The sequence below is a fragment of the Poromitra crassiceps genome (genome assembly GCF_964638095.1).
Source record: "Poromitra crassiceps genome assembly, chromosome: 3".
NCBI lineage: Eukaryota > Metazoa > Chordata > Actinopteri > Beryciformes > Melamphaidae > Poromitra > Poromitra crassiceps.
In genome coordinates, this window is record NC_139625.1 from 58,893,137 (window position 1) to 58,905,379 (window position 12,243).

The 12,243-nt window shown below is 42.6% G+C and overlaps 1 protein-coding gene across 1 annotated transcript in view; it reads right to left on the reverse strand.

Moving 5' to 3' along the window:
- The window catches only part of tns1a (tensin 1a), a gene marked incomplete at both ends in the record, with an annotated part of 239,012 nt that overhangs the window by 68,219 nt on the left and 158,550 nt on the right, over positions 1-12,243 (reverse strand). Inside the window, 5 exons of the mRNA XM_083634038.1 lie at positions 2,980-3,063; positions 5,468-5,532; positions 7,050-7,172; positions 8,449-8,499; positions 9,248-9,419. Of these exons, the coding sequence (XP_083490164.1) occupies positions 2,980-3,063; positions 5,468-5,532; positions 7,050-7,172; positions 8,449-8,499; positions 9,248-9,419 (495 nt within the window). The remainder of the gene's footprint in view (positions 1-2,979; positions 3,064-5,467; positions 5,533-7,049; positions 7,173-8,448; positions 8,500-9,247; positions 9,420-12,243) is intronic.

Sequence of the window (12,243 nt, forward strand, 5' to 3'; positions counted from 1 at the left end):
GCATAGGTTACACAAGATATATCCTTCTGTCTCACCACTATGTGATAGGTGTCGGGTGTCGGAGGGCACACTGTCCCATGCTTTTTGGTTTTGCCCTTCACTATCTGGATTCTGAGCCAAAATATTTGACTGGTACTCTAAGGCCTACAAGGTAGCCCTTCAACCGGAGGCGGAACTCGCCATCTTCGGCTGCTCGGAGTCGTCTTTGCTCCTCCCAATGGCCGTGCAGCAATCTCTGACACAGGGGATGACTGTTGCCAAGAAACAAATTCTGAAGGAATGGAAGTCCTCCTCTCCACCTTCTTTTCAGACATGGTCTCAATTATACATATGGAGAGACTCAGGTTCCAGAGGACCAATTCATTGAGGGAATTTTTAGTTATCTAGGACCCGTTCCTGATCTATTTTGATGAGGCTAAAAACGACAATTGACTTACTCGGCCGATTTCTTTTGGACCACTTGTAGTGGATCCCTTGCACAGTATTTCTTTTTCTTTTTTTGTAAGCACACAAGGATTTTACATGACTGGTAGCACCACTTTGTAACATTGTAATGTTGAATGTATGTACAGTATATATGTATTTTTCTTATTTTTTTTCCTGTTCTTGCTTTTTATGTTCTGAAAACGTAAAATAAAATATTGGAAAAAAAAAGAAAAGAAGAGAGGAGGCGAGGAGTCAAGACTGCTAGCCTCTTCTCACAGGTCAAGAAGAGAGGAGGTGAGGAGTCAAGGATCAAGACTGCTAGCCTCTTGCACAAATAAAGATGAAAGGTTGTCTTTTTTCATATTACGCAATTTTAGATGTTGAAGAATACAATATAACAAACAAGAGTTTATGGTCACTAAATTCTCCTTCTAATTTGTTAGCAAACTAAGCTTGTTCAGCTAAAACCAATTGCTTGTTCACCAACTTTCAAGGCAATTATCTCTGTTGCTTTAATGCTTTTACTGTAGGATTACGAACATTCCAATAAGCATATCTTCTTCAACTATTTTCAGATTTTAATGTATGACACATGATTTGAAAGCTTACAATCTGCGCCTTGAGATAACTCGTGTTATGATTTGGCACTATATAATTATCAAATTGATTGATTGATTGATTGATTGACTTTCAGAATCTGTAAAAAAAATGAAAAATGACCTTGGCCTATTTGTTACCCAAAACACCAGTCCGTGTCACATTTAAGCAGTTGACTTTAACAGTATAATAATGTAGATGAGGCTGCAGAGGTTTATAATATATACAGTTGGAGCAGATTTAGAACTGAAGGGTGGTCTGTGATGTGTTGGCAGATAAAACACTCACTACCGCCCCCTTGAGTGAGCTGCAGTCAAAAAGAGAGATTGCTAAAATAGCTATGAACCACTCTTGATTGGTTTAACCCACTCTGGTTTGGAATTTGCTGTGCTATATGTATGTAGGTCTCTGCTCACGGAGCTGGGACGCCGCCAAAACACAAAGTAGACAGAGTGCTACAAGCGGTTTGAGTTTTTGTCTTCTTGTTGCTGATTTCATTACCCAGAAGAGATCATATATTAGAGGGAAATGTGCCTCTGACCGTTCTGCGAGACGCTAAGGAGGCAGGAATGAGCTGCCACCAAGCCCCTGCAGGCTAGCCTCCCTGGAGACGGCAGAGGAATCCCTCAGAAGGAAAAGATAGATGCCTCTCTCTGTTCCGTGACATTTTCTCTCAATTATCTCAATTAAACCTAAATTGGAGAAGAAGAAAAAACACGAAAGAATGTCCTCTGTGTTACAAAAACAAAACGGGACAGATTGGAGAGTTGAGAGGATGGGAATAGTCACATTTTAAATAACTCAATTTTGTCCCGTTATTCATTGGCACAGGGTCAACAAGTTCTTCTTCTTCCATCAAGTCTCAATCATCGTCCCTATTGCAATATACTCTTCCATTCTCACATAATCATGTCCTGACACTTGAATATAACAGGATGTGATCATATGAACTTTAGATTTGATGTGAACTCTTATTCTTTGAATTGTCTATTCAGGGAGTTTTCATTCACTGTAGCATTGAAGTTCTTAGTGTTTGTGTTCCACTCACATTCAAACAATTTTCATCTCTATTAGGGTCGAAAGATATTGACAATAAAAAAATCAAAGAGTGATTATTTGACAAAATAATGAAATTCCCCCCCATTTTCTCCACAATTGTACTTGGCCAATTTCTCCCCCTGATGCTGCGTTCGCTGCTCCACCCTGTGCCGATCTGGGGAGAGCCGAGACTAGCACCATGTTTCCTACGGCACATGCGCTGTTGCCAGCTGCTTCTTTTCACCAGACAGCGGGAGCTTCACCGGCAGGACGTAGCACGTGGGAGGATCACGCTATTCCCAGCAGTTTCCTTCCACCCTGACCAGGCGCCCCGACTGACCAGAGGAGGCGCTAGTGCAGCGACCAGGACACATACTGTACACTGTACCCCCAATCCGGCTTCCCACCCACAGACAACAGCCAACAGCCTGTATGGACGCCCGACCAAGCCGGAGGTAACACGAGGGTGCGAACCTGTGACCCTTGTGTTGGTAGACAGGGAATCTACCGCTACACTTGCCGGATGCCCTGCAATTGCAATTTTAACTGCGATTCATATCAGTTGTGTTTTTCAGAACTTTAAAATTGTTTAAAGAAAAGTGATATTGTTGAAAGAAAATTTGATGTCAAGGAGTATGATTCGCTGAGTTTGCATATGATGACATTTTCTCACTAATATTGTACTTGATTCATGGACCAAAGATGACTTGCTGCTCTAAAACCAATTTGAACATGTCTCTCTTTTGAGCATTATTTAATGTTAGCCTCTGCATTTTGGAAATTGCAGAAGTTCCTATTGTGATTTAATTCTTTTTCCAGATTAACTGTTTAGCTAATCTCCCTTGAAACAGATTCCACCAGTCATTTTCTCAATGAGTAAAAGGACGTCAGCAAAAAGGAAGTGATGTAATGACTGACCTTCTCTGGGACGGTTGACCCACAGGGAGAGCTTTATCCTCGTAGAAGCGCCTCATGGCAAACCTGTCCAGCGCCTGGTCAGCACTGAAATGAGACACAAATGCATATTGAACCATTCTTCTTCAGAGCGTGCCCTCTAACCCCACACCAAATACAGTACCGTAAATTCCGGACTATAAGCCGCACCTTTTTTCCCGTTTTTTGGCCTTTTTTGGCCCCTGCGGCTTATATAACGGTGCGGCTTATCTATGGATTTTTTCAAAAAAAAAAAAAAAAAAAAAATCTCTTTTTTAGCACTCTTTCTAACTATAAAGCCACTTCTGTTTTAATTTCCTCTCTTGCCCTCTTTTCACCACACTGTATGACACTGTATGACACTGTATGACACTGTATGACACTGTGTGCACTGTAAATAACAACACAGGTGGTGTTGTGTTATGTTGTTTTGTTGAAATGTTAATAAATGGGAGCATTACATATGGTAATTAAACATTAAAACACAATAAAAAAAATAAAAAATAAACACCCGCGGCTTATAGTCCGGTGCGGCTTATATAAGAAAAAAATAGTCAACTTTGAAGGTGCGGCTTATACACCGGTGCGCCTTATAGTCCGGAATTTACGGTATATGGATGTAGCTCCGTGACTGAGGTCACCCATGGCTTTGGACTCACGTTTTGAAGTCTCGACTAGGTTGGCATTTTGGTTATTTGGACGAGAAGAGCCACAGCATATGGCCTGCTTTTGGTCCATGAACATTGAGCTGCACGATCACTGGGGAGGCCCACCTCCCACTTTGGAAACCTCTGAGCTGGACCTTTTGATTGTTATAGTGTTCAGGCTAAGATTAGATTAGAGTAGAGTAGGACAGGGCAGACTAGGCTGTAGATTAGTTAGATTCCTTGTGTGCTAGTTAGCTCCGGTTAATGGCTAGAGTAGTCAGATTTTCTGAGCTGTTGCTCGCTTGGCCTGGCTGCTCTGCTGCCGCTTCTAGTGTGCCGCTGTTACCTCGGCCGCTACTGCTGCGGGATGGCCAGGCAGATTGAATAGCTGCTGTATGACCTAGGGCTGGGCGATACATTTCAGACTAATCATGTGTTGTCTATTTAGTGGCTCATATCGCCTGGTAACTATAATACATAACTTGATTGCTAAATTTCACTGTCCCCAGTGACTATTCGTAACCGTATCGCCCCAGTATATCCTGTCTGTTCGGCTCTCTCTCCTCATCTCCCTGTCCCCTGCTCTCCTCCTACCTCTCTCCCTCTCCACCTCCTCCCTTTCCCTGCTCTCTCCTCTCCAATTTATCTCCCCCTTTCTCTGTCTCTCTCTATCATAAGATTGTTCAACCATGTTATTATTAGGGGTTCCAGCCCTCTGTGACATGCTTGTGAATTAGGGCTATACAAATAAACTTGACTTGACTTGACTGGACAGGGGATGTGTCAATCACGCCCCATAACATAGTCTGCTTTATTGTCTACTCGAAATGGGACCATCATTTACTAAATGAACATCATGCTGTATTATATTGAAGAAGAATTTAAACTGGCAATTGAGACCATTAGGACAGTGCTTACTTGGGCCATAAATCAACTGAGAAGTACAGTGGTTTTGCCATTCACTTCCATACAACCTGACTTCTTTTGCAGCCAGTGGAGTCGCCTCCTGCTGGCCATTCAAAATAATGCAGGTTTAAGTTACTTCCGCATTGGCATCACAAACAGAGCTATGGGCTAATATAAGCCCCCCCAACCCCCCCCCCCCCCCCCCCCCCACACACACACACACACACACACACACCTCTCCATCTTCCAAATACCACTCCTTCTTCTGGTCTTTATTCCTTGTTTGTTGCGCTACGATCTAGCATTCCCGACATTTTCATCCTATAGTGTATATATATATATATATATATATATATATATATATATATTACTATGTTTTGGAAACCTGCGACCTGAAGATTTCCCCCCAGTTTCAGAGTGTTTTATAAATATCCGCTGGCTTTCATCATTTACAAAGCAGTTTGAAGCCCTCCGTGGCAACGTCCCACCTATTAACATCTGGTTGCATTAAAGCATGATGACATTTGTGGAGCTCCTTCTCGCAGAGCCAGAGAAATACGCCTGCCAGGACAGAGTGTTTTGCCATAATAATCACATCGGTGTTTAATTTTCAAGGCTGCTCAAGTCACAGACCTCGGGGCGGAGCTGTTATGTATTGGTGCGTCTGTCCTCACAAAACCCCGCGATGGAGGAGATTTGACGTGATTAGGTGAAGCTGCAGGATCAAAATACCATAATGCTGCTTTTTCAATATTGACAGCCTCAACTCTTCACCTCTCTTGATCAATCTCTTCCTTTAAATTCAGCACAGCCAACAATTTATTCTATTGTGTTGAGCTTCAGGAGGTCCCACAATGTGTTTTGCTGGTTATAAACTGGATTTGGGTTTTAGATCATGTGGTTTTGAATGTTTTATATACCTAGCGGATATGTTGCTGTAGTGCATGTACGCAGCCACCACCACCCCAGTTCGACCTCGATTCCCCTGTGAGGGAAGGATAGAGAGAGAGAGAGGGAGAGAGAGAGACAGAGAGAGGGAGAGAGAGAGGGAGAGACAGAGAGATCACAAGGCTAATATGCACGATAGATCATTTATTCAAGTTCAAAAGTTTATTCTTCTGTTTCAACATGAACATAAACATGTTGAAACAGAAAAGTAACATCCTCAAAAGTGATTGATTGCTCAGCAAGTTACATGAATTGGATTCGAAACACGAGGACTCTGATGAAAGAGTCCACCAACTGACGTGTGTCACAATATCATAAATAAAGTTTGATGACTCTGCCTCTTTCAAACGGCCACATTCTGGAAAGCAACAGATTTGAAATGACTGGTTGATCAGGTTATTGTCCTGCAGGCCTGTTGAATAGGAAATAACTCCAACGGACAGAAGAGATAATGTGACGCTTTCTCCTGCCGACCGAATGATGTACTAGACCAGTGGTTCTCAACTGGTGTAGCCTCAGGACCCACTATTTTCCTTGTCATGAAGTCGCGACCCAAATTTCAGATTTTTTTTTAAACCACTCAAATTTATTGCACAAAAAATAGCGCATTCATTTAATACACAATGCCTTCATGCACTGTTATAAACCTCAAATGAACAAAAAAGTGCAACAGAAGTGCAACTAGGGCTAAAAACCAATTGAAATAAGGCAGACTTGAATTACAGGCCTATATGTTTTTAAATTTAAACAAGTCAAACTGGTCATGATCAGAAAGTCTTATTTGAACTGTATGAAATATGAAATAAAAGGCAGACTTATCTTGAATTACATGCCTATATGTTTTTAAACAAGTTAATAATAATGATAATAATAATAAAACAAGTTAACCTGGTCATGCTAATCCAGTTTCAATAGTCTGAATTTAACTAATATGAAATAAAAAGAAATCACAGGCAGGCTATATGCTTTTTAGTTAAACTGGTCATACATTTTAATTAAACTGGGGCCATGCTAATCCAGTTTCAATCATCTGAATTGAACTAAAATCAAATATGAAATGAAAAGGCAGACTTCTCTTGAATTACAGGCAGAGCATATGCTTCAGATTGTTAAACAAGTAAAACTGGTCAGGCTAATCCAGTTTCAATAATCTGAATTTAACTCAAATGAAATATGATTTTTTTTTTTTTTTTTTTTTTTTTTTTTGCCAATGTCCGCGACCCACCTTTGGGTCGCGACCCACCAGTTGAGAAACGCTGTACTAGACTAAAGCTGTACTAGACTAAAGCTCAAGAAACCACTTTCCACAAAAAGGGGACCGAACGAGAGAATTTCAATCAATTTTATGAGGTTACGATAAAAAACATGCACATTTTTCACATGTAAGAAAAACGATCCCTTTAAACTTTCAACAATAGCTGGTCTCGGTGGACATGGGGAAGAAGATCTCCGTAGGAACACACAGTAAGTGATTAACAAATTTAGAACAGATGCGATGTTTCCCCCGTCTTATTTTTGTCTTCTTCTAACTGTATGGGTCCCCTGCTGCCTCACCTTGTTGTGCAGCACCACCACATTGCGCGGGTCTCCGTTGAGCCATGTGTCCATGGCCTTGCACATGCTGCAGATCTTATCCAGTGGCGGTGCATGGTGGTCCGGCCAGCCAAAGTCCACAATCTGAAGAGGGTTACACAGACCAGGACAATATGAGCACTCATAAGAAGATGTGGGTGTGGGCACTCACCTGGTAGAGTGTGTACTGTACCACAAAGGCTTAGTAGTCCTTCGAATCTGCCCTGTGGCCATCTTTCCTCTCTGCTAACTGCCCTATCAAATGTAATAGGACAAATCAGCGTGACGTCACTTGCCCCCCAGAATTGCGGAACCCCGCGGCAGTTGATAGTACGAGTTGTGCCAAACAAACGTTAATATCTCAAAAACTATACATCACATCGCTTATATTTTGACATTCAGAGTGAGAGCAGAAGTAGCTCAAGAGTTTGATGTATAATATATGCATGTCGTGTTAAAGTTGTGTGACCTGTCGCAGTTTTTAAAATGTAAACAGAGTTGGCCGGCTAGAGTCAGACACTCAAGCCTCGCGCCACTTGGGCTCCATAGGGTTCCATTGCTGTTGCCACCCAGTGACGCGGTTTGTTTACCAAAATACTGCTCGGCTGATCCCTCGTATAAGGGGGGGGGGAGGTGTGGGTGTGTATGATGGCTTTTATTGCTCCCCATTTGGAAATTGCCACCCTGCTATCTGTATGTGCATTTGTGTGTGTGTGTGTGTGTGTGTGTGTGTGTGTGTGTGTGTGTGTGTGTGTGTGTGTGTGTGTGTGTGTGTGTGTGTGTGTGTGTCTGTGTGTGTTATCTTTTGTTTAATAATTCAGGCCACGGCCACACTGATCCATTGGAAAATGGACAGAAATATTGACTGATAGATTTCTGTCTGTTGGGCTGTTTTAGAACGTCAACGTTCGCTGATAAAAAAAAATCAGAAAGTCTCTTATTTGCCACAGTAAACGGAAGGTGACGAATCTGTCCGTCCAGAAAGTCGGTCAAAACGGATGGAAGTCTGCTGGAGACGGATGCATCATCAGTGCTGCCTGGGCAATGGACAGCTGTCTTTTTTTTTCTGATTCCCCCCCATTTTCCTCCCCAATTGTACTTAGCCAATACCCCCTGCTGCCCCGGTCGCTGCCCCACCCCCTCTGCCGATCTGGGGAGAGCCGTAGACACACACATGCTACCTCCGATACATGTGCAGTTGCCAGGCGCTTCTTTTCACCTGACAGCGGGGAGCTTCACCGGCAGGACGTAGCACGTGGGAGAATCACGCTATTTCCACCAGTTACGGACAGCTGTCATTGAAAATTAATTGAAATGAACGGGGATGGAAAGACGCAATGGATGAGTGTGGTCACAGCTTTAGTCGCCAAGGGGTTTGTACCTTATGATTTAACTTGACTAAGTCGGCCCTCCGCTCACTCAGGTTGAGCATCTGAAATCAGAGAGAGAACATATTCATACATCAGAACATCACTGGACAATTGATCCATTTGAGTATCAGTAACATTGTTACATTGTTACATATTAGTGACATTGTTACTTGAAACACTGATTTTCCTGGTGTGTATTTCTGTGTATGTTGAAAAAAATGAAACAGCTGATTCTATATAGCTTGTTTGTGATCACATGTCTCGCCCATTGATGTGACGTCACCTGAAAACAAGCTATAGACCAAAAATGAAAACCCATGTGTACTTGAGTTCAACAATTGAAGAGATCTGCTCCTTTCTTTTTTTACCATTATAATATGCATTTTAGAATAACATCTTTTTATTCCTCTATTAGAAAATACACCAGAATTTGTTTGTAATTATGTGTAATCAAGCGGAGGAACACTCCGTAAATATTCAACCAGCTTTGTATCATTACAAAATCAGTAGTATATCCAGAAACTAAACCGTTTCGCAGGCATTCATTTAATTTGACAGTTGAGAGTTGATTTGAGTTAAGTTATGGATCACTGATGTCATTTGTGCACAAATGACATCTCTCAATAACTGTCAAACTAAATGAAGGCCTGCTAAACTGTTTACAGTTTTCGGATATACTACTGATTTTGTAATGATACAAAGCTGGTTGAAAATCGGCAGTGTCCCTTTAAGAGTGTCAGTTTTCAATTGGTGGATCTCCCTTTTTAACGAAACCAAACTCAGCAAAGACTCAGTGGGGACGTTCCTCACCAGATAGTGCTCGCCGTGTTTGGAGCGCAGCATGGACGCCACCTCCTTCAGGTGGGCGGTGTAGCTGCTCTCCTCGGCCGCGGCGGGGAAGGAGACGGAGATGATCCTCTCTGTGATGTAGACCAAGTCCACCTCATAGCTCTCCTCCATTTCCTGCACCACACTGTGACTCCTGCAGCAGCAGAGGGAGGGAGGGATGGGGAAGTGAACCTAAGTCCAGATTACCTCATGATACCCCTCGCGAGACCCCCCCCCCAGATCAGAAGCAAATTGGTGTTGGCCCGGCGCACGCAAATCGGTGTTCGAAATGTGTGAACTGTTCACGGACGCGTCCGGAGAGCTCGCCGATGAGTCACAGACAACCGACAAGCAGGCTAAATATGTGGTCGTGTCAGAAGGGCCATCAACGGGTTTCAGCCAATGAGAGCGCAGTGAGTCAGACACAGTCGGGGTGATGTCTGCTGTCATCTGCAGCAGGCTGCAGGCAGGCAAGAGGTCTGAGGAGCAAAGATGAAGTACTATATGGGTCAATCTCCAGAATTGGTACAAACTGCTGTCCCACAACCAAAAAACTCATTTAAAAAGCATTTAAGTAGGCAAATCTTGATGTTTACTAAGATCATTCTATTATCTATTGAAACCCAAAGTAATATTTGAGATAGCAGTAACCTTAATAACTCTGACTTTGACCAATTCTGCAGAATGGCCCATGTTGTGCGAGCGCGTGTTTAGAAAGAATAAAGCTGTTGTGAGACTGCATTTGTGGACTCGTCGTGGATTCTCCTGGTGAAATGTCTTGTAATGTGTGATCCCCTGTCGCAGCTCAGTCATTTCGTGTGAAAACCAAAACGAAGCAAAGACTCCTGATTACAAAACAGCAGGTTGTGTAGTGTGAAACGTCATTACATTGTGACTTATCATGAGTGTGTGCATGAGGATCGGCACGTTGTGTAGTGTGAAACGACATTACATTGTGACTTATCATGAGTGTGTGCATGAGGATCAACAGGTTGTGTAGTGTGAAACGACATTACATTGTGACTTATCATGAGTGTGTGCATGAGGATCGGCAGGTTGTGTAGTGTGAAACGTCATTACATTGTGACTTATCATGAGTGTGTGCATGAGGATCGGCAGGTTGTGTAGTGTGAAACGACATTACATTGTGACTTATCATGAGTGTGTGCATGAGGATCAACAGGTTGTGTAGTGTGAAACAACATTACATTGTGACTTATCATGAGTGTGTGCATGAGGATCGGCAGGTTGTGTAGTGTGAAACGACATTACATTGTGACTTATCATGAGTGTGTGCATGAGGATCGGCAGGTTGTGTAGTGTGAAACGTCATTACATTGTGACTTATCATGAGTGTGTGCATGAGGATCGGCAGGTTGTGTAGTGTGAAACAACATTACATTGTGACTTATCATGAGTGTGCATGAGGATCAACAGATTGTGTAGTGTGAAACGACATTACATTGTGACTTATCATGAGTGTGTGCATGAGGATCGGCAGGTTGTGTAGTGTGAAACGTCATTACATTGTGACTTATCATGAGTGTGTGCATGAGGATCGGCAGGTTGTGTAGTGTGAAACGACATTACATTGTGACTTATCATGAGTGTGTGCATGAGGATCGGCAGGTTGTGTAGTGTGAAACGTCATTACATTGTGACTTATCATGAGTGTGTGCATGAGGATCGGCAGGTTGTGTAGTGTGAAACGACATTACATTGTGACTTATCATGAGTGTGTGCATGAGGATCGGCAGGTTGTGTAGTGTGAAACGACATTACATTGTGACTTATCATGAGTGTGTGCATGAGGATCAACAGGTTGTGTAGTGTGAAACGTCATTACATTGTGACTTATCATGAGTGTGTGCATGAGGATCGGCAGGTTGTGTAGTGTGAAACAACATTACATTGTGACTTATCATGAGTGTGTGCATGAGGATCAACAGGTTGTGTAGTGTGAAACGTCATTACATTGTGACTTATCATGAGTGTGTGCATGAGGATCGGCAGGTTGTGTAGTGTGAAACGACATTACATTGTGACTTATCATGAGTGTGTGCATGAGGATCGGCAGGTTGTGTAGTGTGAAACTACATTACATTGTGACTTATCATGAGTGTGTGCATGAGGATCAACAGATTGTGTAGTGTGAAACGACATTACATTGTGACTTATCATGAGTGTGCATGAGGATCAACAGGTTGTGTAGTGTGAAACGACATTACATTGTGACTTATCATGAGCGTGTGCATGAGGATCGGCAGGTTGTGTAGTGTGAAACGACATTACATTGTGACTTATCATGAGTGTGCATGAGGATCGGCAGGTTGTGTAGTGTGAAACGACATTACATTGTGACTTATCATGAGTGTGCATGAGGATCGGCAGGTTGTGTAGTGTGAAACTACATTACATTGTGACTTATCATGAGTGTGCATGAGGATCGGCAGGTTGTGTAGTGTGAAACAACATTACATTGTGACTTATCATGAGTGTGCATGAGGATCGGCAGGTTGTGTAGTGTGAAACAACATTACATTGTGACTTATCATGAGTGTGCATGAGGATCGGGAGGTTGTGTAGTGTGAAACGACATTACATTGTGACTTATCATGAGTGTGTGCATGAGGATCGGCAGGTTGTGTAGTGTGAAACAACATTATATTGTGACTTATCATGAGTGTGTGCATGAGGATCGGCAGGTTGTGTAGTGTGAAACGTCATTACATTGTGACTTATCATGAGTGTGTGCATGAGGATCGGCAGGTTGTGTAGTGTGAAACGACATTACATTGTGACTTATCATGAGCGTGTGCATGAGGATCGGCAGGTTGTGTAGTGTGAAACGACATTATATTGTGACTTATCATGAGTGTGTGCATGAGGATCAACAGATTGTGTAGTGTGAAACAACATTACATTGTGACTTATCATGAGTGTGTGCATGAGGATCGGCAGGTTGTGTAGTGTGAAAC